Source organism: Henningerozyma blattae, chromosome 5 (assembly GCF_000315915.1).
Source record: "Henningerozyma blattae CBS 6284 chromosome 5, complete genome".
NCBI lineage: Eukaryota > Fungi > Ascomycota > Saccharomycetes > Saccharomycetales > Saccharomycetaceae > Henningerozyma > Henningerozyma blattae.
Window position 1 is genome coordinate 610,314 of NC_020189.1, and position 24,254 is coordinate 634,567.

Here is a 24,254-nt window from a genome sequence, read left to right on the forward strand (position 1 = left end):
ATCGTATGGAATGTTATTTCGTCTAAGAAGAGGAAGTCAGTGGACGGTCCCTAGTAGTATTACTGGGATTTATATGTCTCAGAAATGTATGATCAGTTATAGTAGAGTCTTTCATCTGACTGGAACTCTTGGAATTATTTTCAGATTTAATTTCTATATCTATGGTATCAATCATGAGTTCATTTATCATGTTTTCCTGTTTATCAGCAAGGGCATCAAATGTATCCCTATTTTCCCGTTTTGTATATAGTGTCTCTCTCGTAAGCTCTTTCCTGGCGACCAAGTCTTGTTTCAATTTGGCCAAGTAATCCTTGTACCCGAACTGATCTTCATCTGATTTATCATTCTCCCAGATTGCTTCTGTTTCTCTTTGTTCTAATTCTGTTTGTGCATCTTTTATGTGAGATTCCTTTGTTTTCAGTTGCATTTCAAGAAAATATTCCAAAAAATTTGTACTAAATGCTTTATTATACTCCTCCAGTACATGTTCACGTGGTTTAAATGGGTATTTGTTTGTATCTATTTTTTTCATTTCTTTACCTAGTCCCTCCTTGCCAATTTTCTCTAATAATTTATAAATATCTAAGCTCTCACCGAATGGTAATAATGGGTCTTGATTTGATGGTGTTACACAGTCCATATCAACCTCCTTTCTCAATATATGATCAATGTCAATTGCAGTAAAGAATGCGCAATTTTGAGGCAAATCATAAATGCCCATTTGTTCACAAAATATGCTACGAGTCCAAAGATTACTGATTTGCAATGCCATGGCAACTTTATATTTATCTTCTTCCTTAACAAGATATCTAATTTCATCATGAATGGTAATACATAATCTAGCTTTTAATTGGTATCTTTGAATTAAATAATCCATAGAGCATACTAATAGATGTAAATAATCAACACCACTAGATTGAATACACCAATTAATCCTTGATGGTAAATATGAATTATTGGCATTTAAATTACCTTTTTGTAGACTCTTGGTAATACCACACCCAAGTACTGGAGTGCGAGGATATGGTTGTTCAGCAATCTGTTCTAACTGATTAAATAAAATACTTTCGCTACCACCATACCAAAATTTTGGGAACTTAAACTTGTTATTTCTTTTAATTTTACCCTTTGTACTTTCGTATAATTTTTTGGCAATGGCAGAACAATCCCCAGGACTTAGATTTGGATTAAAATTTTTTAATAATTGACTAGCAAATCGAACACCTGCACCATAAATACGACCATAATTGAATACTTTGGCTTCATTACGTGTACATCCCAAAATTTCGGCAGTCTTGGTATGTAAATCTGTACCTTCATTTTTGGTACCTTCTAAACACATCCAGCCGATGGCAGTGCCACCATGCAATTTGAATACCGAATCTCCTACTAGAGATGCAATCCATAATTCTTCACTATCAACATCTGCACCAACAAAACTATATCCAGTAGGTGCACTAATCATCGCTTTTAACTCACTACCAATACGATTATTCTTGGCATTAGAAGCAGTTAACCATGTGTTTTCCACAGCACGTCTTGTTACAGTCCCCATTGTTATTAACTTTGGTACTATTAACCCAACGTCTTCTTTCTCATCCTGTAAAGGTACTACAAATTGCGACATAATTCTTTCTCTTGCAGACATCCAATAAGAACCAGATGCGTTTATAGTCAGAGCATCCTTAGCCATGTCACTACGAGATTTTAAAATTCCTTTATCAAAATAATGAAGAAATGGTTTACTCATCAAAGTAGTACAGTTTAGCTCAGGACCATTTGGATGAGGAATTTTAAATAATACTGTTTCACCATCATCTATCAATTCTTCCTCGTCAGTTAATGAGGCATGTCTATAGTTTTTTTCCATAAATTTTTCTTCCTCTAATTTTGGGACTCTAAAACACCAACCATTTCCATCACTCCAAATTACTGGAAAATCTTCCCAAGATAATTTAAATAATAATGGGATAATTCTTGTTCTTAAAGTAATCTGAGGATTTAAGCTATCCTTACGAGGGAATAAGTTCTTATACCATTCAGGATATCCAGGTAATTTCTGATTTTTTACTGGAACACCTTTTTTAGTCATTCTAATTGGTTTAGTCTCCCAGTCTAACTGGCTTAGCCAGGGATCATTTTCAATATCTGCGGGATCCTTTTGCACTAAATCTTCTACGATTTGGATTAATTTATCCTCAGTCTTGTTTTTGGATGTTTGATATAAATCTTCGGAACGATTAATATAATCATTCCAGCCAGTATTGTTTGTTGGTAGAATACATTTTGATAAATATCTTAAAGCAGCAAATGATATAGGGTGTGGGCATTGTTTTAAAAATGTTGGAAATACTTTATCAAATACCTTTGACGTAACTTCAACATCAGTCATACAGTAATTAACTAGCATTTGGAAATTATCAATTACTACTTGCTTATCCAATGCTGCAAAATAATCACGAGCATCTTTGTTCATTTTAATTCTGCAATGAAGCCAAGCCACATCTTTCAAAGAATTCATAGATGATAGTTGTAGCCATGGATCATCAGAATACATGAAATTCTGAGCGTCTTCGGAACTCATATCAATGCCATCAAGTTCTGATGAATTGGCATTTTCTTCATTATTGGCATTAGCTAGTTCCCTCTTAGTTTGCATGAATTTAGACCTTTGTCTAGAGCATAAACCTGTAGTAGCAATATGAAGGGATAAAGTATCCATATAAAATGATTTTGAGTCAACTAAATTATATTCTTCAGACACTCTTGCTCTATCGTAGGACACGTTGTGGCCAATAATTATTCTTTCTTTAGTTGGATCACCAAGTGAGATCAGATGTTTAAAATCCTCACAGCCATCTTCAGATATATAAGGTGAGCACCATAAGTACCAAGCCTTAGAAGATACCGCTACCGCAAGAGTTGGATAATGAGAAATTTTATATAAAGTTTCAACATCAAATACTATTGTATCTTCTAATGGAACGTCAACTGGAATAGGTTCTTTGCCTGGAACATATCTTACCCAACCCTTTTGTCTTAACCAGTTACGAGGCTTCTGAGGTAAGGTTGTGAACTTATGAATGCATTTATCTTTGTATGATTGGCCTAAATAATTACCTATTCTCTGAAAATGTTCATCCAATGAATTACCTTGTAATTCTGGCAAATTTAATTGAATTGGAGTTCTAATAGATGTCTTTTTACCTAACAATTTGTGATGGTTTAGGCCTCTTTTTGCCAGCTTAATTCTTTTCTGGTCTTTTGAAGTTGATTTAATTTGCTGCTTAAATAATTGTTTGTGTAAATAACGGCTCAAATATTGAATTCCAACAGGATTTACAGTTGGAAGTTCTTCCTTTACAACATCAGATTGGCATGGTACTTGTGATTCTTGTGAGCTCTGTTTAATAGAATAAAAGGAACGCAATTTGTGAGTATATTTAATTGAAGATTTTGAAATCAATGCATTTCGCAGTGGTGATGATAGTAGTTTGTGTGACATATGTTAAATTTGTAATAAATATTTTGAAGTCAATTCAAAAATATGTTTATTTATGTGATTTTTTCAATGTAGCATTGATGCTATTACTTTAATTTATGTGTGTTTACACTTTTCTTTTTTCTGTGCTTTATTTTATTTATACTCTCGTCTTTGTTGAAAAAACGAGTTTTAAATCTGTAAACCCTTATAGGAATGCACAATACACAATAAACTAAGTGTTAAAAGTGTTTGCATTAGAAGCATAATTCATTGGTCTATTTAATATTTACTTTCTCTAAGTTGATTATCGAATGTTTTTCGTAAGAGCATACTTAATAAAAATATTTACAACATAGAAAGAAAAATGTTTAATGACATGAAACACCTTCAGTTGTTTTCTAATTATTAAAATCTATAATAATATTGTATCTACTTACAATTATTGAATAATTACTTTTTACAGCTTTTATATGCTTTCTTTCATCTTCTTCTGATACCCGTTCAAAAAGTTGAATGGTATTAAGAAAATGTGGAAAATTCTTAATAATCTTGTAATCGAGCTAAATAAAAAAAATAAGACTTAACAATCTAATTTAGAAAATAATAAAAAATAATAAAAATACCAGAAATAGCAAAAGTAGTTTAAATGCAAGTTTATAAACGTATAATAAAGATATAGCAGCCTCTCATCGAAATAGAATAAAAGAAGTAACAACATATATCACGTGACTTCTGTCACGTCAACAAAATAAAAGCTCCGATACGGGGAGTCGAACCCCGGTCTCCACGGTGAAAGCGTGATGTGATAGCCGTTACACTATATCGGATCGTTCTTTCTTAAAATTTTTAGATTATAATAACACTATGTAATATGTTACTGTGATATATTTTTCGAGCAATACTACATTCATAGGTGATTCTACTGGGATTCAATATCTATTTATCAATTGTAAAAATCACAACAAGTTCATGTAGCTTTAAACTTGGTAATATATAGGTTAGCTAATTCTGATGATCTAACTTAATCAATATTTGGGGTAACTATAATATCACAACAATTGAAAAATACCATGAATATACTCAAGTATATAAAAACTACTTGTGAGTATTGCTAGTATAGTAGATAAAAGAACTGCTCGAGATAACAAAACTTGAAAATTAGACAAATTCAACGCCAGTTAAGGAATCCATTCATACTTCATATACTTTTCCAGAATAATTGATATTTTAAAGAGTACACAATCCTCCGTTACTATAATAAATAATAATCAGAAGAAAGGGAAAAAAATATATTTGCTGGAAAATAATATTATTATTTTTTAAATTTTTATTAAGATATTATTATCAAGTGTTTAATTTTCAGATTCCTAGTTTATTTTGTAAATGAATATATATGATTATAAATTATGTAAAAGAAGTAATCTAATATTACATTAAAAACATCATTATTAAATAATGTTATACTCTCTCAAATCCCAATAAATTTGTTACAAAAAATTTTAAGGTTTGAAACATATTCGTCAAAGTTCAGTTGTTCCTTAAAAATATTATCTAATAATATAAAGGAATTTATCATATGTCTCTGAAGTAAGTATAGTAGATGCAAGGTTATAACTTGTATCTCACTCTAAAGTACAAACTAACTATTTCGATAGAATATTTGGTCATTCATTTTTTGCTAGTATTAATCTTATACTTTACTATCTGTCTAAGGGTTGTTATGTCTTCGAGCAAGACTTAAAGTTTACTATATAGTTGGCTAAGTCATATATATCGTTCTGGATAATAACTCTCGAAATAAGGTCAATGACTATAAGAAAATAACTCAGAGATAGTTCAAAGTATAAAAATATCATTTATTTCTGTATTAAAAAAATTGAAGCAAGATTCTGAATTAATTTTTAGATTGGGCGGCTATTATCGATGATTTTATTTTTTTGGAAGCTATTAATTTACCCTCCTTTTACATATTTTGTAAATGTAAATATAGGAAATTTTAGATTCAAAAATTTTTCAATTCTTTGAAGATTTTTCAGAAAAGCGAAATTTGAAAAAAAAAAAAAAAAATTTTCCGAGTCTTGGTAGTCGTTTTCTTATATAAAAATGATGAGCTCTAATTTTACTGTTAATTTTGTAGTTTGTATATAATTTTTTTATAAATCAATCACCAAAGTAATCCCTTGAAATGCCAACCAGATTTACTAAAACTAGAAAGCATAGAGGTCACGTCTCTGCTGGTAACGGTCGTATCGGTAAGCACAGAAAGCACCCTGGTGGTAGAGGTAGAGCCGGTGGTCAACACCACCACAGAATTAACTTGGATAAATACCATCCAGGTTACTTCGGTAAGGTCGGTATGAGATACTTCCACAAGCAAAACGCTCATTTCTGGAAGCCAGTCTTGAACTTGGACAAATTATGGACTTTGGTCCCAGAAGAAAAGAGAGATGAATACATGAAATCTTCATCCAAATCTGCTGCTCCAGTTATAGACACTTTAGCTGCTGGTTACGGTAAAGTCTTAGGTAAAGGTAGAATTCCAAATGTCCCAGTTATCGTTAAGGCTAGATTTGTTTCCAAATTAGCTGAAGAAAAGATCAGAGCTGCTGGTGGTGTTGTTGAATTGATCGCTTAAATAATTTCATAGCCTATATTACTTTCCAAGATATATGTAAATTTGTAGACATATTTTATTTATTTTAAATCAATCTCACTCTATAAGGATTACTTTTTATTTTAGAAGCAACTCAAGCTGGGGATTTGATAGTTGATTTCCCTGTACGGTCTTGATAATATTTTTGATAGGAAAGAACTAGAGAATTTTTGTTTGTAGCCGATACAGTAATAACCATAAAAGAGCTATTTGTTAAGAAACAGTTGTTATACATTACTATCATTGTTTTGAATAATAATAATAAGGAGTGATAGAAAAAGATAACAATAGAGCTTGAAAAAAGAAAACAATCGGTATAATTATTAAGTTTTACGAACCTATCATTAAAGTGCTATAACTTTATTAGCTTTATTTTTGTATTTTCAATTACTTTAGTCCTTACTAATGAGCTTTATGATGAACAAAAAGGTCGATACCTCTGTTGAGAGTAAAATGGGAACCGCTACTCAGTTGTAATGCAATATAAGAATTAACTATGGTAGAAAATGTTGAGCTAAAAATTAGTTTTCCTTAAATTATATTCATCTCACTAATAAAATTGTATTTCTAAACTCAAGTGGTACCTATTAATTCTCAGTATTATTTCTGTGTTCTTGATAAGTCTCGAATATTGGAGGTATCCCAATTACTTCGGGATACACAAATACGATTTCCAGAAATTTAATTCTTTATCTTTGTTCTAAATATATTTTGTAACGAAATTAATATCCATAATTATATTTTAATGACATAATGAATGGTATTCTCTCACCTGTTTATATTGCTTCTTTTATGACCAGTACTTCCAGAAAAACAGCTTTCATGGCCAAGTTGGTAAGGCGCCACACTAGTAATGTGGAGATCATCAGTTCGACTCTGGTTGAAAGCAATTTCTTTTTTTGGAATGTCACGTAGTGTGAGCTACGTTAGTCATGTGTATAAATCAGGATCACTCGATAACAGAATGAACATGTAGATTAACAAGTAAGTGAATCATGAACATAAATTCTATTTAAGAATCTAAAGCTAAAAGGAATAAACTAGAGGGTTAAGGTAGAGCGAAGAAGTAAGAACTAGAAAACAAAAAGAACGAAATACAAAAGTTGGAAGTGTATAGTGAACAAATCGGAACGTAATAATAATAATATTTAACTTACATAGGCTCAGGTATATAGTTGTATAGTTTAATAAACAGTTGGTATTAAACTAGCATCCAAAAAGATATACAACTGGCAGTAGCAAAGCTTAAAATTGTTACATGGAATTTTTTTTGATTTACAATCATGTGAGATATATATATTTTTGAATACGAATACTGTAATATTTTTTTTGCTTGTTCTCTATCAGTAATTATTACGCCTTCTATCTTCGATAGTTACTTGTACTAATTCCTGAGTGATAACAACAATGAAGTCTTTAACTTAAAGGACTATATAATTTTACTGGTATGTAATGTATCTAGATAAGTAATATATAATAATATTAGTTTCCAGATTTCCAGACCACTCTTGTTGATACTTTTCGTTTCTTTCTTTTCTCTATATATCTTGGTCATAGTGAAAACTTTTCAACTTCGTGTTTATATATTCTTGTAGATCTCATCTCATCTGAATAGAAAATCATCACGTGACTTCAAAAATCACTGCGCCACATATTAATAATGGAAATTATATTTAATATCTGACAAATAGGGCTCTTAATTATCTATGCTTGAAGATTAAACATTATAATATTACTAAACTCTTGCGAGCTGGATGTTGAATGTTATCCTTTGTTTGAAAAATTGAAGTATTAATATTAGGATATTATAATATTCAAGAACGTATCTAACAAAAGAATATCATCAATTAAGTAATAGGGTATACCAATTAGTCAAAACTTTTACTTGTCGTTATTAAATTTTGGTACAAGTCGATTAAAACTGTTGAGCGTGAAATATTACATACTAAGCCATATTTGTTTTGTTTTTTTACAACCTACATTTCTTGGAATAAAAATAGAACCCGTTTTTACATATTTCTTGTACGACCTTAGAATTTTCAGAGCTGTGGCATGATGTGGCATAATTGTGGTTTTGTGTTAATAGCTAATAAAGTATGAACTTAGTCGTAATTGTGGCCTTATACAACAACTAATAACAACTTAATATAATTAATAATCCAACATGCATTAAGCATACGTGGCCTCACTACTAAAAATACCCAAGTAGTGATATTAAGAAGGTATTAGGATGTGATAGGTTTTATTTTAATATCAGACCACCAATTCGTTGATGGTGAATCTGTCCATTTTTGGAATATAAATTACCACGAAAATATCCCAAAAGTTTATAACTGTTCATTGTATATCCTGTATATATTATATATTCCCTTTCGAAAGAAGCAAGGAGATTTTTTATAATAATAATATAATAATTATTCAAACAGATTACTTAACTAAAAATTAAACTATGAGCAACAATATTTTGAACAGTTCGACCGCTGGTCAGTATTTAACTAGATGAGGACTGTTATGAGAACAGTTGATACCATAAAGTTCCGATATGCAGGTCATATAAAAATATCATTTAGTACGTAATATTTTATGCGCAATAGTCATACCATAAAATTCCTTTAAAACACCTAGAATCACCCAGTATGGAAGTTTATTTGTATTTATTATTTATTTAATTTTAATAAAATTTTAAAACCAAAACATTAAAAAAACATTAAAAATATGTAAAAACCACTGTCAAACCAAATATACCGTGTATAGTGATATGAATATCACAATTAAGAAGGAGGAGAAGCTACGGATTTTAAAAAAAATTTTAAAAAAAGAAATATATTGGAGAGGTACTAGAATCTTTTAAATAGAAGGTTAGCAAAGAATAATTAAAAGACTACTTTAGCCATATTACTATTATAATCTCTTTTGATTGTTTTTAATTTTAGTGAAAAATTTTACAATAATATATGTAGAGTTTTTGAAAAGATTACAATTATTTAAATAAATTATCTTAATTGTAATAGTGGAAAAAATACTAACAAAACAAATATATTTGTATGAAAGATTTCATAAATAATGCTATTGAAACCTATCACGTGATCGTACTGTGAGTGCTCAAAAAGAAAGCCCTGTAGGGGGATCGAACCCCTAACCTTGTGATTAAGAGTCACACGCGCTACCGATTGCGCCAACAAGGCTGCTTTTCTTGAAATTTACTAAAAACTTATTACCTTTAGTATGCACTATTAAAAGGGGAAAGGGTATGGGCTGTCAAGTCCTAACTGATTCAGTGGCGTTAGTATTGTATTGTTGTTGACAAAGGCAGGACAACAAAGGAAAATGTTGGGAAAAAGAAAGATAGAGAAAAGGATAAATGTCTAGAATTTGGAGAAGATACTGCAATAAGTTAGTAATAAAGAAGAATAGATATAGTGGACTTGATGCAAAACAATATAATCAATAGATTATAGTATGATCTTTAGAGGAGATATTACTGGGATTCAAGAGAGTTAGACATTGTTATACAGTGTTTAAGATGTAAATGCTGGAATATAAAGAATATAGAGATGTTCCAAATATTGAATAATATTTAATCGGCTAAAGCTCAGTTGTGAAGTTTGCTTGTTTTTTTTATTTTTTATTTTTGCTTGCTGAAATAATTGTAATGTAAAGATTTCCAGTAGCAGTAGCGGCAAAAGCCAATTTCCCGAAATGCGTAATTTTTCATATACAATTAAAGAGTGAAGTTCTATGTAGAGTGATGTTCTGGGGTAAACAAACTGTTACTTATTATACATAAAACATAAATTATATTGAACTATACGAGTGCCAAAGGACGAAATCTATGAAGGTCTGATATGGTCCTAATGCTGTTAGATCAATAGAAAAATAGAATAGATTTCAAGAATTTAGGGACGCAATGGATGAGCAGATTTGTTCAACTAAAAAAAGAAAAGAAATTGTAATGAAACTACTAAATTTATCCAAGAATACTGATGTATAGGACACGCTAGATCATTTGATACGACGGCCGCGTTTTGTAAAAATAAAAATAAAAAAAAGAAAAAATCACAGCAAATAAAAAGCAGAGCATATTGCAATTGCAATTGCCAATGCAAATGTGTTTGTAATTACGAGTGGTGAAGAAGCAGAGAGTTTATATATACAAGGATGAAATCAAGAGTATGGTCAGAATCTCGTGTATATGGGGATGCGAATAAACAACGGGACAAGGCGTATTGGGATTATGAGAACAGTATTATAGATTGGTCCAGTAATAACCAAGATTTTGAGATTGAGAATAAAGTAGGAAGGGGGAAATATTCAGAAGTGTTTAGAGGGGTGCGACTTTCCGACCGGAGTAGTATAATCATCAAGATGTTGAAACCTGTGAAGAAGAAGAAGATCAAGAGAGAGATCAAGATCTTGTTGAATCTTTCGAAAGAACGGGACCCACCTACGCTAAGGGAGTTTAATAAAGAGGAGTATTATACGAATAAGAAGGAAGTTGTGAATGCGTTTAAACGTGAATACCTATATGACAAGCCACATGACGGACATTCGAAGATTATCCAATTATTCGAAGTGGTGAAAGACCCTATATCACGCACGCCTGCGCTTGTTTTTGAACATGTAAATAATGTTGACTTCCGAATCTTGTACCCCAAGTTTAACCACGTTGATATCAAGTATTATATGTTTGAATTGTTAAAAGCGTTGGATTATTGCCATTCGATGGGGATCATGCATCGAGATGTGAAGCCTCATAATGTGATGATTGATTATAAACAGAAGAAATTGAGATTGATTGATTGGGGGTTGGCGGAGTTTTATCATTTAAATATGGAATACAATGTGAGGGTGGCGTCTCGATTTTTCAAAGGTCCGGAATTGTTGGTTGATTATCGGATGTATGATTATTCGTTGGATCTTTGGTCATTTGGCACGATGCTTGCGTCGATGATATTTCAGAAAGAGCCGTTTTTCCATGGGAGTAGTAATACGGACCAATTGGTCAAGATTGTACGAGTGTTGGGGAGTGAAGATTTCGAGAGGTATTTGAACAAGTACCAGATTGTGTTGCCCAAGGAGTTTCATGATATGGATCAGTATATTAGAAGACCATGGCATCGGTTTATCAACGATTCGAATAAGCATTTGAGTAACGATGTGGATGTGATTGATATCATTGATAATCTGTTGAGGTATGATCATCAAGAGAGGTTGACAGCCAGGGAGGCGATGGGCCATGCTTATTTCGAGGAGATTCGGAATAACGAGTATACGTTGCAGGAGATTGAATTGTAAGAATTGATACGTATAAATAAACATAAATATAAATATATAAATATAAATATACAAATATAAATATACAAATACAAATACAAATCATCTTTGTAAATGTGAAATGGCGTTATCGTCCAGGGACGCTTTGATGGTGTTGAACTCCAACAAGAGATCCAACACCTGTTGGTTATCGAGATTACACTCGTTTGGGTTTGGGTTTTCCTTCTTGTGGTTGGACAAGAATTTGATCAAATAGTTAATCAGTTTATCGTAGTATTTGATTTTTGCCTCGAGCGCTTTGTTCTGCCGTAGCAACTCGTTGAAATTATTATTCAAGTTTTTCTCGATCAACTTCTTCTTGCGGCGCGACTTGACGGCGGCTATTCTGTTTTTTTCCAACAAGATCTTTCGTTTTGTCTCAGGGTCTGTTGCCTTTGTGGACGAGAGTGTTGCCTTGTGAGGTGCCTTAGAGGGTGCCTTGTGAGATGGCGTAGGAGGCGGTTTAGGCTCTATCTTATTGGATATAGGTGTGGGAGTGGATGTGAAGGCGAATGTGTTTGGTGACAAGGGAAACGATAAGGGCAGCGGTGGTGGTTGAGACGCATAGAGCGAATCTACGTCCAGCGTGTTTGCGTTAAGCTCGTTTATCTGACCATTAGCAATGGAGATGCGTCTACGTAGGGGGTATGTTTGCTGCCATTGGGCTTGGTCTTCTGGGGATTGCCAGGCAAATTGAGAGTGTTCTTGAGGGCGAGAGTGGTCGTGCACCTGAGCTTGTTGTTGAGCTTGAGCTTGCTCTCGCACCTGCCACCCTCTTTGTGCTGATCGCAGCAGCTCAGAAAAGGGTAGTGCCGCCCATTCATGTGGGGATGGGGAGGGCGGGTCGGACATGCTTGGTGGGTTTGGTCTGTGGTATCGAGCAGAGGCTTATATATATAAATGGACAGCAAAATGCGAATTGCTAGAGGCACTGGGCGAAAAGAACAATGCGGCGAGAATGCGTGTGTGCGGGCCGAGAATGCCGAGAATGCGCTAGTGCGCTAGCAGCCAGCGTGGCGTGGTGGTACGAGCCAAAGAGGCTTAAGAGGGGGGTGAAGAGAGTGAAGAGAGAGTGAAGAGTGAAGAGGGTGCTGGTCAGGCCACTGGGCAGAAGGCTGCAGGCGGCAAGATCTAGACGGAACCACAGCAAGATCTAGACAGAACTGCAGCAAGATCTAGGCAGATCTGGCCAATGCATTGTGCATGTGTGTTTGCGGCTGCATATTTATCTGTGTTGCGCTAGCACTAGTGCATCTGCACTAGTGCGTACACAGACCATCCAAGTACAGTCAAAAACAACGAGACTTTGGCCACCCACCACGGGTGTTCTCTTGTAAACGGACACAACGAGTATTCGTATTCCCATTCTTGTCTTTCTTCATTGAAATCTCCTCTCAACAAGCCCGAGTTGCCATGGTATTGCCCCATCACAGACTTCACCGTAGCCTCCCGAACGTACCGTGCACTGGTGTTGCTCTTGTCACACTCCCACCCGTTCCCATCTCCCATTTGACTATAAACCGTCTCACACCCCCAATGATCATGTCCGTTCAAGATAAATCCCGGCTTGCCATTATCAAAAACAAGATCCAATACACGATCACTACTTTCTTGGCTTAGATGGTTTTGTTCTGCCAACAAGACCCCATCTTGTCCGTCATCGTAATACTCCATGCTGGGTCCATCCTTACACAACCCTTCTCGCTTATAAAGGGGAACATGTGTTAACAAAATAGTGCTCCCATTAAATCCCTGCAGATGCAATTCCGAAAGAAATTCCCAGGTCCTATCACAAATTTCACTGTGTAAACATGGACCATCAAGTGCCAAGGAATTCAAAACGACAATTCGCCACGCTCTTTTGCTTTGTGTTTGATACTCTATCCAGAAATTATCCTTGCCGTACAAATGATTATACCGACTCATCATCTCATACGTCGTGTCGCCAGAGTACCCGACATCGTGATTCCCCGATACATTAACAAACAAAAAATTTTCAAACGACTTGTCCCAAGTATAAACATCCTTGTACGAACATTCTTGATGATTATTACCAACATTGTCCTTCCACCATTGTACTGGTGATTTGTATTGACCGGTTTGCCTGTCATGCGATTCTTGAAATGCTCGTTGTAATACACTGGGCTTCCTATTATAGATCCTTTGTGAATACCGTCTGGTTCGATTGAAATATTCAGAATCATCAACCCATTGTGAAGAAATTAAATCCCCCAATATCACGACATGAGTGGGATTCAATCTTCTTTGCATCAATTGGAAAATATGTCCCAAGAAAAAATCATTTCCAAACGTATCTACTCCACTACGATACGTCGTATGTTTGTTCACTCCAATAATCTGAGGATCTCCAAAGGCAAGCATCCTCAATTGTGTCTTTTTGTCCCATTGACTAGCACCACCCAAACTTCTAATCATATCAATCACATAATTGACACCAATATGAACCCATTTCTTCAAGTGCCATTGGCCTAGTGCTGCATCCCTTTGCCATGGAATATCCCATTCCAATTCATGATCCCATGAACATAAATTCGCATGTGTTGAAGGGTACGTAAATATATAAAAATGCGAGATCAAAGTTGTCAAACTGCCAACAATACACAAATAAAACAGTGCTCTTTGTATAAATAATCCCATTCTTGTATACGTTATACCTAGTATTATTATCTTTATTATATGTTGTTTTTCTTTATACACACATCTATACAATTAATGCCTTTGCAAAACTTCACCCCTCCCCTATCTACAACAACCGAATACCAATCCCATGATGCTTTTCACGTTTTTCTTGTTGACCCAAGATCAACTCTTCGAATACCCTTGCGTCTTCGGCCTCCTGAGGAGTTCTCCGAGCTCGTTCGAATTGTTCTGCGAAAAAATTCATCACTTTAGCCTTGTTGATTCGAATGCTGGTGCTCACGTGTCGGTCGTTCAAGATTCTATTACAAACTTCTTTCAACTTGCGTTCTAATTCAAATTTAGACATCGCCCACATCACTCCAAGAGCCTTCCCAGCCATCATGTTTTGGAATTTGGCCTTTTCATATTCATCCAACGAATCTTGATCCACTTCACTCATACTTTTGATCGATTTTTGAGCTTCAATACCTGTAGAGACAAGATTATATGTCTCTTTAACTGATCTGGCATTATTAACAGGCCCTGTAATAAATTTTGATATACCCAATGTCTTTTTGGACATGATGAAATCATTGGCCCTCCCATGATAAACTTTCGCAATTAAATGCAATAATTCTAATCCAAAGGATTCCAATTTCATGTCTTCAATCTCTTGATGTAATTTCATCTCATACTCTTTTAAACGACCTTGCTTTTCTGCAATCATATAGTCTTCAATTTTTTTATTCAATTTCACACTCAATTCATCAATTTGCTTCAAAACATCTTCTCTTCTCTTCTTTTCCATCTCTTGTGCCTTGGCTCGTTGTTCCTTTGTCATCTTACCATCCGGACCTCCTTGTTCTTGTTCTTGCTCTTTCTCTGCCATCTCATTCATCTGTTTAAAGATGGAAAATTCCCCAATCCAATCACCAAAAGATTCTCCACCAAAAATTGCTGTGAAATATTCTTGTGCATCCGTAAACCCTTGTTGTGGGATAGCATAATCTTTACCAAACTCATCATACCTTTTTCTCAACTCTTCATCACTCAACACTTGATAAGCTTCACCAACTCTTTGGAATTTCGCTTGAGCATCTGGATCATCTGGATGTTTATCCGGGTGAGTCTCCATAGCCCTCTTACGATATGCTTTTTTGATCTCAATCGCACTCGCCTTGGGTGATACACCAAGAACATCATAATATTCCAAATCTTTTACCATTTTGTGTTTGCTTATTTGCCTATTTGCACTTGCACTTGCACTTGCACTTGCACTTGCACTTGTGCTTGCAATTCCAATTGTAATTTGTTTTGTATTTACTTTTATTTTTCCACCCCTGAAGTATATAACACAACTAGTCCGGCCTTTATACGCCACCCGTACACCCCAATCTAGGTCCAAACTGTCTCAAAACCAGATTCTTTCTCTTCCATTTGTTTTCATTCAACCTTTCCCTTGATGTTACACTTCTGAAGCTTTCATTCTTTAATCTTTTGACCATTGGAAGTTGGTGGAATAGAGAAACAGAATACAAACGTTCAAGATCAAGCTCAAGCTCAAATTCTTGACTTTGATACAAATAGCACATAGCAACATACTTATTTAGTATCTTTATCGTAGATTTCTAATGATAGAACAAATAATATTCAAATTCAACAAATGAACTTGTCAAATGCTACTGGGATTCAAGAGAGTTAGGTATTGTAATTCAGTGTTTTACCACTCTATAGAAAATGATATAATAATATTCCAGCAATTATAAACCTAAACTGTTCAACTAAAAGAACATATGTTTTTGCCATGATTTAATATATTTAAATAACCTACAATTAGATATAAACTAAATCCCAGTCTTATTACCTAATAACTATGTCCTCATTATCTCTGTTGGATAAACTTAAGTTTTGTCTTTGCATAACTCCAGTTAGAATTGTCAATTATATAATTTTAAAATATTTTTATCTTACTGACAGTAATCTTTGAACATTGAGAATGATCGAGTGTATATTAGATATAATTATTTTATTTGTCTTATGTGAAGTTGTCCCTGTATTAATCAATAGAAATCATTCTTTGATATTCATTGTTATCTTTTAAGCGTGCATAATAGAAAAAAAAAAAAAAATAGTATCCAGAAAAATATTTTTCAACAAAGCTTTTTTTTCAACACAGTAGTTGTTTTTCTACAGTACCAATTAGCTCCTAGGTATTTTTACCCAAACGTGTTAAATTAACAATGCAATAATTTATGAATAGAGAATACAAATAATGATATTAAATAAGTTAGTAAACTTTCCAAGACATTCCACTTTTCTTCTTATGCAATTATTTTCCATTAAAAGATATTAATAAACAATGCTATCACTACTACCTTGACATAATTTCACTTACCATAATTTACAATGCACCCTTAAAAGTTGAAATTGTTTCCGTAACTCCTGTTACAGGGACCAGTCAGCTGGTAAGAATAGATTACGAGGCTAACTAATTTTTAAAAATAATAATTTGTTGATTATACATATTTGATTAGATATACCGGACTTTTCTGGGAATTTAGGAACTTCTGTGCAGTTGCAATAACAATGACTCCTCAGTCGCAGCCAACTATCTCTTGAGGCACGATAACAATTTGCCTATCAGAAACTTATTAGTCCAGTGAAAATCATTCACTGATATTATGACGGAAGTTAATCCTTCCTCTCCAGCTTATACCCGTTTTTTTTCTGTGAATTTTGTTGCTATATCAATTCTTCTAGGTTAAACCCATTTTTCTTTTTTTTCTTCTCAATGCGATATTTTTTTAATATAAAGGGCCCCTTCCTAATCTGTCATATATCTATATCTATCATTCCTGCTTTGGTGAAAATCGAGCGATATTTGCCATTTCGGAATATTTTTTGCTGACTAAATATTTTTCATGAAACAAATTTCTTTCTGATCTCGGCCGAATAATTATCAAGAATTATTGAATTTCCATTTTATAGCCGTCCAAATTCATTTTACACCTAGTTGTTTCCGTTTCATGTCTTGTTGTTTCCGTCTTGTTTCCGTCTTGCAGCCGTTTACAGCAGCTTGAAGCCGCTTGTAGCCGCTTGTAGCCGCTTGTTTCCGTTGACATAACCAAGATAGTCTTCCATATTATCTGAATTATCTCCATTTTAAAACTTCTAATGGTTTTGAACTGGAAGTATATTTATTTGAAGTCTTAAATGCTGCTGATATAGCCCCACTATTTCGGAGATATAACTCTGTTTGGCAGAGAAAGATTGGTAAGCTTTGGGCGTTTCTTGGCGTGTGCAAAAGGTTATTTAATTTAAGAAACTTCAAGAAAGGTTGTTAAAGTTCAATTCCACGGAACCTAAAATGACTATTAAGTAGGTAAGTAAGATATGAAGATAGATACTAATGAATAAATCATTCTAGACTAATCTATTATGGGACAGTATCAGATAATTAAGTGTTAATAATTATTAAAAAAAGTATATAAGTATTGTAAAGATATTCATTCGCATTATGCCATTATTGTAATTTCTATTTTAATCTAAGATTAGAGCACACACACACACACACACACACAGGTTAGTCATTACCTTTACATTCCAGTAATTATATATCCATAATGACATACCCGGAAAATTTTAAAAACACTTTATTCGTAGATATCTTAGAAGCTTTGAAAATAGTGGAATTTGAGGAACGACCTAATACTCAAGAAGATTTTCAAAAAGTTGCTAATGAAGACCCTCATTCTGAAAAACTTCAGAATTCTGAAGAAGTAGATTGTGATGATAATGATAATTCTAATGTTTCCAATAATTCCCCAATAGGACATAATTCCGAAAGACTCTTAAATATCTCTAAAAGTGAAACTAATAATGTGGATAAAGATATCGAATACGAATATAATTGTTCCGATGATACAATTGCTACAGATCCAATTGACCCATTCCTTGTCGATTGGCATGGGCCTGATGATCCAGATAACCCACATAATTGGAAACCTTGGAAAAAGTATTTAATGATGGCAGAAATTATGCTTTTAACATGTATCAATTATATGGGTTCATCAATTTATACTCCAGGTGAAGAAGAAATCCAACGAGAATTCCATGTTGGACATGTAGTTGCTACTCTAAACCTTTCCATGTATGTTTTAGGGTACGGTATTGGCCCCATGATTTTATCTCCATTATCCGAATATGCAAGATTCGGTCGTTTATATATCTATTTGGTCACATTTTTCATGTTCGGTTTGTTTCAAGTTGGTTCTGCAACTGTTAAAACTATTGGTGGTTTAGTTGTTATTAGATTTATTGCCGGTGTCTTATGTTCACCTGCATTAGCTACGGGTGGTGCCAGTTTGAGTGATTTCCTGTCTACCACAAGCATGCCATATTTCCTTGGTCTATGGTCAATTGGTGCAATAGCAGCTCCAGTCTTAGCACCATTATTGGGTGCTTGTATGGTTGTTGCCAAAGATTGGAGATGGATCTTTTGGTTCTTATTATTTTTAGTGGCTGCATTGCTTCTTGTTTTATCATTCTTTTTCCCTGAAACACATGCTGGTAATATTTTACATCGTAGATGTAAAAGATTAAGAAAAATTACCGGTGATGATAGATATTATACTGCCCAATATAAAAAGGAATCCACTTTAGAAGTGAATGAATTCTTAAAGAAATGCCTTTTGAAACCATTCAGATTGATTTTCCAAGAACCAATTATTTTGGCATTCGATTTATACACTGCGGTTGCTTATGGTATATTCTACTTGTTTTTTGAAGCTTTCCCAATCGTATTCGTGGGTATCTATAACTTTACTGTAATTGAACTAGGGCTAGCTTTTCTAGGGTTTTGTGTTGGTTGTGTCTTTGCCTATGCTATCTGGGTAGTATTCATGTGGAAATATATTTCACCCAAATTTGCCAATGGAACATTTGTTCCTGAAAATATGGTAGTCTTAGGTATGTACCTCTGCATGTTCTTACCATTAACATTATTTTTCTTTGGCTGGACAGCTAAAGTTCACTGGATTTTACCAATAATTTCTGAATTATTTTTCGTTATATTTACTTTCAATTTATTCCAAATCACTTTTTCATATTTAGCTATTGGATTTCCAGCTCATGTAGCATCTGTTTATGCTGGTAATGGGTTTTGTAGAGCTGCATTAGCCTCAGGATTCCCCTTATTTGGTAAAGCCATGTATGATAATTTAGGTACCAAAAATTACCCTGTTGGATGGGGTTCATCATTATTAGGGTTTATTAGTGTAGCATTAGCAGTTATTCCATTTGTAATCTACAAATACGGCGCTTATTTGCGTAGTAGATCATCGTTTACAGCTTAAACAAATCTGACAATGATTTCCTCTTTCTCTCCCTCATCCTACACTCCCCCTCCAGATTTCATTACGTACATTATCATTCTCCCTTTTGATAAACATTTAACATAATAATATTCACATTAATTAGTCTTTTCATTTGACAAAAATTCCTACATCCTACATTCTATAAATTTTATAAATTTTATAATATTTTTTCATCTTTAATACACAACAATATTATAATTACAATATTTCTTAATAACATAATATTAGATGCAATTTCATATTTTCGTTATAAAAAAAATAAATTATATAAATATTATAACGTTACATAACTTATAATTTTGATTTTCGTCATTATTTTTTTTTTTTTTTTTTTTTTATTTTTTTATTTTTTTCTAAAAAAAAGAAAGTGCATTAGGAAGGCGAAAAGCGGCTATAAACAAGTTTTGAAGCTTATGCGAAAATAAGAAATAATCTAATATTTGGGAAATCTCTTTGAAGTATAACCTTCAACCTTGCCCTTCAAAACATTAGGGATTCTATATAGACAACCACCGTTCATGTCACCCAATTTCCCATTTTCTACATCTAAATTGGCAGTGGTGACAAACAAATCAGCACCTACTAGACATAAACAAGAGATTCTTGGGGTTTCTTTTGGTAAGATATATTCTCTCAAGAATTTCCCATCGTCCATGGAGAAAACTTGAATTTTGTTGGCAGACCAGACAGCAGAGTATAATTCGTTGTCTGGTAAATAGATGATCGATCCATCTGGTTCTGGAGATTCAAAAGAATCATTATTTGCCTCTTTAATATGAACCAATTCCTTCTTTTTTGAGAAATCCTTGGCATCCGCCTTCCATATTAAATGTCTTAACGAATCGGTTAAGAAGATGTTTTCCTCTTTAGCATCCCAATGGATGGAATTTGGGATTTTAATATCATCCCAAACCAATTTAACTGTTTTTTTAATTAAATCAACATGAAGAACACAACCATCGAAACTTGGAGTGAATTCAAAGTCGTTCATTAAACCAACATAAATAGTACCATCTGGAGCCACATTCCCATCGTTGGATCTCAAACGGTTCAATCTATCAACATCAACTTCCTTACATTCGGTAAACAAGATTAAATATTCCCAAGTCTTGGTAACGAAATCACCTTTACCAATCCCGTATCTAGAGGCAAATAAAACTTCAGTGATATCTGAGCCGGATTTTGGCAAGACTGGGAACACAACACCAATAGATTCGTCGTACTTGGTATCACCTGGATATTTCTTATCCTTTGCATAATTCTTACTGGAAATGGCAAAATAAGAGTGTGAAGTGGATGGTGAATCGATATCTTCAATCTTGTTCAATTCAGCTTTGAAGATATCAACCCAAACTAGAGTCTTTGTTTCTTCAACCCAAGTGATACCTTCGGATAATCTGGCATCTGGTTGATGGAAATAAGGTTTCAAAGTGGAAAAGTCAATGGTTTCAAATTTAGACATAATTAATTAAATACAGGTGTATGGGTACGTATGAGTGCGTATAGATGTGCGTATAAATAAAAAGGCAGCTACTCAATATGAAAACACACGAAAGATAAGATTTTACTGCTGACAAAACTTTGCTTCTCGAAGGTATATTTATATACAGAACTAAAAACAGATCTAACTGGTGAACCTCTCTGGTTCCGTCTTAATACCGCCCTATTTTGGCTGGCTAATTAAGGTATCCCCGTACTCTGTGGGTTGTAATCGTTGCATTGATTGAATTGGTTGTACTATGTTCCACTTCCTTCTTCCTTCTGTTCTACTACGTTTACAGTATTTGAAAAATTCGGTTGCCCAGTTCCTAGGGGAGATGTTTCCTTCTGGACGGGCCGAATAGTCGGCGGTGTGATGCGACGGGGTTAGCCGCACGTGTCTGTTTGTGTGAAAAACACGACGCGACACGAAGCTTGATTATTTTAATCCTTGGCAAGCGGCGTTTCGGGCCGATGGCCAGTTTGTCTGGCATCTCTTTACCTGCTATGACCACCCCTATTTTAGACCCCACATGATGAAATACTCCCCACTTTCCTAATCTAGTTGGAACTAGTTGGAACTAGTTGGAACTAGTTGGAACTAGATGAGGAAATATTGCCGTACGAGATGCTAGGCAAAAATAGTAAGTGACAGTTTAAATTATACACCACTTTTATGCGTGTGTGAGAAGTAATATGAAAAGTATTGTTTAAAAATGATAGTATATGCCTAAAAAAATATACTATATAAGTTTTGATTATGCTAAATCTATCCACTGAAAGACGACTTACTACGTAGATATCCACCATACTTGTATATCACGATGGGAATCAAAGTCAACCCTATAGCGATAAATCCTAGTAAGGAAGACCCCCATGCTACAGGATAATTCTTGGTACCCAAATTGTTAAACATGGCTTGACCAAATAATGGGAATGCAGAGGCGAAAATAGATCTGAAAAACCCATTACCTGCATATACTGATGATAAATGTTCAGTATAGCAAAGAGCTAAATAGGAGAAGAGAGTTTGGAATAAGTTGAATACCCCAATGACAAAAAACATTTCAGAGATGATGGGTAAGATCCAATGAACTTTTGCAGTCCAACCAAAGAAAAATAGAGCCAAAGGTAAAAACCAACAGATGTATTTACTTAATACCATGAAATGTTCTGGAGTAAAAGTATTGTTAGCGAATTTGGGAGTAATGAATTTATTGAAAAATGTCAAGAAGATTGGATAGGCAAAGACACAACCCACACAAAAGCCTAAATATGATAAACCCAATTCAATTAATGTGAAGTTATAAATCCCTACAAATACAAGTGGGAAGGCTTCAAAAAACAGATAGAAAATACCATAACATACTGCAAGGTATAAATCAAAAGACAAAATAATAGGTTCTTGGATAATCAACTTGAAAGGTTTCAAAAGACATTTCTTCAAGAATGGACCCAATGTCAAATTAGCTTCTTCACGGATTTGTAAAGTATAATAACGATCATCACCAGTCTCTTTCCTTAATCTTTGGGCACGACGATGCAAGATATTACCATGATGAGTTTCAGGAAAGAAAAATATTAACATGACAAATAATGCAACACTCATGAATAATAATAGCCAAAAGATCCATCTCCAATCTTTAGCAACAACCATACATGCACCTAATAATGGCGCACTTACTGGTGCAGACATGAATCCAAGTGACCAAAGTCCAATATACCTGGGTAATGTTTTGGGATCTAGGAAATCTGCTAAGGTACCACCGCCCGTGGCCAAGGCAGGTGAACATAATATACCAGAGATAAATCTGATAACAATTAAACCACCAATGTTATGTACAGTTGCAGCACCAATTTGGAATATTGTAAATAGAAACATTGAAATGATATAGATATGCAAACGACCGAATCTTGCATATTCGGATAATGGAGATAAAATCATGGGGCCAATACCGTACCCTAAAACATACATGGAAAGGTTTAGAGTAGCAACTACATGTCCAACATGGAATTCTCGTTGGATTTCTTCTTGACCTGGAGTATAAATTGATGAACCCATATAATTGATAGAAGTTAATAACATAACTTCAAACATTATTAAACCTTTTTTCCAAGGTTTCCAATTTAATGGATTTTCTGGATCATCAGGACCATGCCAATCCACTAAGAAAGGATCAAATTCTGTACCTTCTTTTCCCTTTAAGCTAGATTCTGCCATTGAATCACAATTCTGTATACAACTATTTTTTTCTAAATCCTTTTCGACTTCGGTAGATATATCTGATTTATTATCTTCACCTTCATCTAATATTAGATTTTTATTAGAATTATTAGAACAAGTACTGGCAGCACTAGGAACCTCTTGTTCATTAACAGGATACTCTTCAAATTGTACCCAGTTCATATATTCTAAAACATCGAAAAAGAATGAATTTTTGAAATTTTCTTTATAACTCATTTTATTATTTGTGAACAATTTATTTCTTAAGGAATATGAATAATTTGAGATTACGATTTAATGAAATTGTCTTTATTATTCTTTGTTTTCCAACGAATAAAAGAAAAGATAGAGAAATGAAAATCATATTTTAATATTTTACTGCCTTTTTATATTCATTAGAATTCAATACTTCTTCTCTTTTAATTTTTATTTTTTTATTATTTATAATTAATAAGCTCAAGAATTAAAATGATTAAATTCTACAATACATGATAATAGTCATCAGCAAAAAAGAAAGTAACAACCACGAATGCTTAGGCTTAGAGTATTAACATTCTTTAATGTTCTAAATGCAGAAAGAAAGATATACTATTATAAAAAAAACACGCACATTATACATCGGCAATAATTTAATTTCCTGTTACAGTAGCTTATCTTCTGTTTTAAGTGACATTTTCCCAAAAATTTTGAAAAGAAATCTGAATAATTCAACGCATGATTGTAAAATTCTTAACTCGTCATAACAATAAGGGTCTTTTAGAACTACAATGGGAGTTTCTAATAAAATACACTATGCCGTACATTTGTAGTACTGCATCTGTTGTATTTGTAAGATTTTTCGTTTGGATTTCAAATCTTCCATAGAAAAAGTGAAATATGGCGGATATTAGACGGATATTCTTTCGAAACAGTTTTTCCGTACCGTAATATGAAAAAGTTTCTCCACGTCTGTACAGCGGGAATGCAATATTATATTTGTCAGATTTTAAAAATTGGTATTATATCTACGGAATAAATGTCTAAAGAAGAAACTCATCGTGTTCAATAGCTTTTAATAGCTCTCTAAAACAAGAAATTTTTTTAACT

At 33.7% G+C, this 24,254-nt stretch overlaps 8 protein-coding genes and 3 non-coding genes across 11 annotated transcripts; 3 read left to right on the top strand and 8 right to left on the bottom strand.

Annotated features, from left to right (window-relative positions):
* Nucleotides 1-22: 22 nt before the first annotated feature.
* Nucleotides 23-3,505, bottom strand: MIP1 (DNA-directed DNA polymerase gamma MIP1; the record flags this gene model as incomplete). Its single annotated transcript, XM_004180770.1, has 1 exon — nucleotides 23-3,505. The coding sequence occupies one exon, from the start codon at nucleotides 3,503-3,505 to the stop codon at nucleotides 23-25; it is 3,483 nt and encodes a 1,160-aa protein (XP_004180818.1).
* Nucleotides 3,506-4,239: 734 nt separating this feature from the next.
* Nucleotides 4,240-4,311, bottom strand: TBLA0Etrna8E. The gene has a single exon. It is a non-coding gene; the product is annotated as a tRNA-Glu (tRNA).
* A 2,642-nt stretch (nucleotides 4,312-6,953) lies between these two features.
* On the top strand, nucleotides 6,954-7,026 carry TBLA0Etrna6T. The gene has a single exon. It is a non-coding gene; the product is annotated as a tRNA-Thr (tRNA).
* Nucleotides 7,027-9,249: 2,223 nt separating this feature from the next.
* Nucleotides 9,250-9,322, bottom strand: TBLA0Etrna12K. Its single transcript has one exon. It is a non-coding gene; the product is annotated as a tRNA-Lys (tRNA).
* Nucleotides 9,323-10,295: 973 nt separating this feature from the next.
* Nucleotides 10,296-11,432, top strand: CKA1 (casein kinase 2 catalytic subunit CKA1; the record flags this gene model as incomplete). Its single annotated transcript, XM_004180771.1, has 1 exon — nucleotides 10,296-11,432. The coding sequence occupies one exon, from the start codon at nucleotides 10,296-10,298 to the stop codon at nucleotides 11,430-11,432; it is 1,137 nt and encodes a 378-aa protein (XP_004180819.1).
* An 81-nt stretch (nucleotides 11,433-11,513) lies between these two features.
* Nucleotides 11,514-12,302, bottom strand: TBLA0E02470 (bZIP transcription factor; the record flags this gene model as incomplete). Its single annotated transcript, XM_004180772.1, has 1 exon — nucleotides 11,514-12,302. The coding sequence occupies one exon, from the start codon at nucleotides 12,300-12,302 to the stop codon at nucleotides 11,514-11,516; it is 789 nt and encodes a 262-aa protein (XP_004180820.1).
* A 393-nt stretch (nucleotides 12,303-12,695) lies between these two features.
* TBLA0E02480 (uncharacterized protein) lies at nucleotides 12,696-14,108 on the bottom strand (the record flags this gene model as incomplete). The annotated part of the gene is made up of 1 exon (XM_004180773.1): nucleotides 12,696-14,108. One exon carries the CDS (start codon nucleotides 14,106-14,108, stop codon nucleotides 12,696-12,698), a length of 1,413 nt encoding a protein of 470 aa, XP_004180821.1.
* Nucleotides 14,109-14,214: 106 nt separating this feature from the next.
* Nucleotides 14,215-15,315, bottom strand: TBLA0E02490 (J domain-containing protein; the record flags this gene model as incomplete). The annotated part of the gene is made up of 1 exon (XM_004180774.1): nucleotides 14,215-15,315. One exon carries the CDS (start codon nucleotides 15,313-15,315, stop codon nucleotides 14,215-14,217), a length of 1,101 nt encoding a protein of 366 aa, XP_004180822.1.
* A 2,398-nt stretch (nucleotides 15,316-17,713) lies between these two features.
* On the top strand, nucleotides 17,714-19,444 carry TBLA0E02500 (MFS transporter; the record flags this gene model as incomplete). Its single annotated transcript, XM_004180775.1, has 1 exon — nucleotides 17,714-19,444. The coding sequence occupies one exon, from the start codon at nucleotides 17,714-17,716 to the stop codon at nucleotides 19,442-19,444; it is 1,731 nt and encodes a 576-aa protein (XP_004180823.1).
* Nucleotides 19,445-19,898: 454 nt separating this feature from the next.
* On the bottom strand, nucleotides 19,899-20,927 carry TBLA0E02510 (regucalcin; the record flags this gene model as incomplete). Its single annotated transcript, XM_004180776.1, has 1 exon — nucleotides 19,899-20,927. One exon carries the CDS (start codon nucleotides 20,925-20,927, stop codon nucleotides 19,899-19,901), a length of 1,029 nt encoding a protein of 342 aa, XP_004180824.1.
* Nucleotides 20,928-21,713: 786 nt separating this feature from the next.
* Nucleotides 21,714-23,405, bottom strand: TBLA0E02520 (MFS transporter; the record flags this gene model as incomplete). Its single annotated transcript, XM_004180777.1, has 1 exon — nucleotides 21,714-23,405. One exon carries the CDS (start codon nucleotides 23,403-23,405, stop codon nucleotides 21,714-21,716), a length of 1,692 nt encoding a protein of 563 aa, XP_004180825.1.
* Between the last annotated feature and the right edge of the window lie 849 nt (nucleotides 23,406-24,254).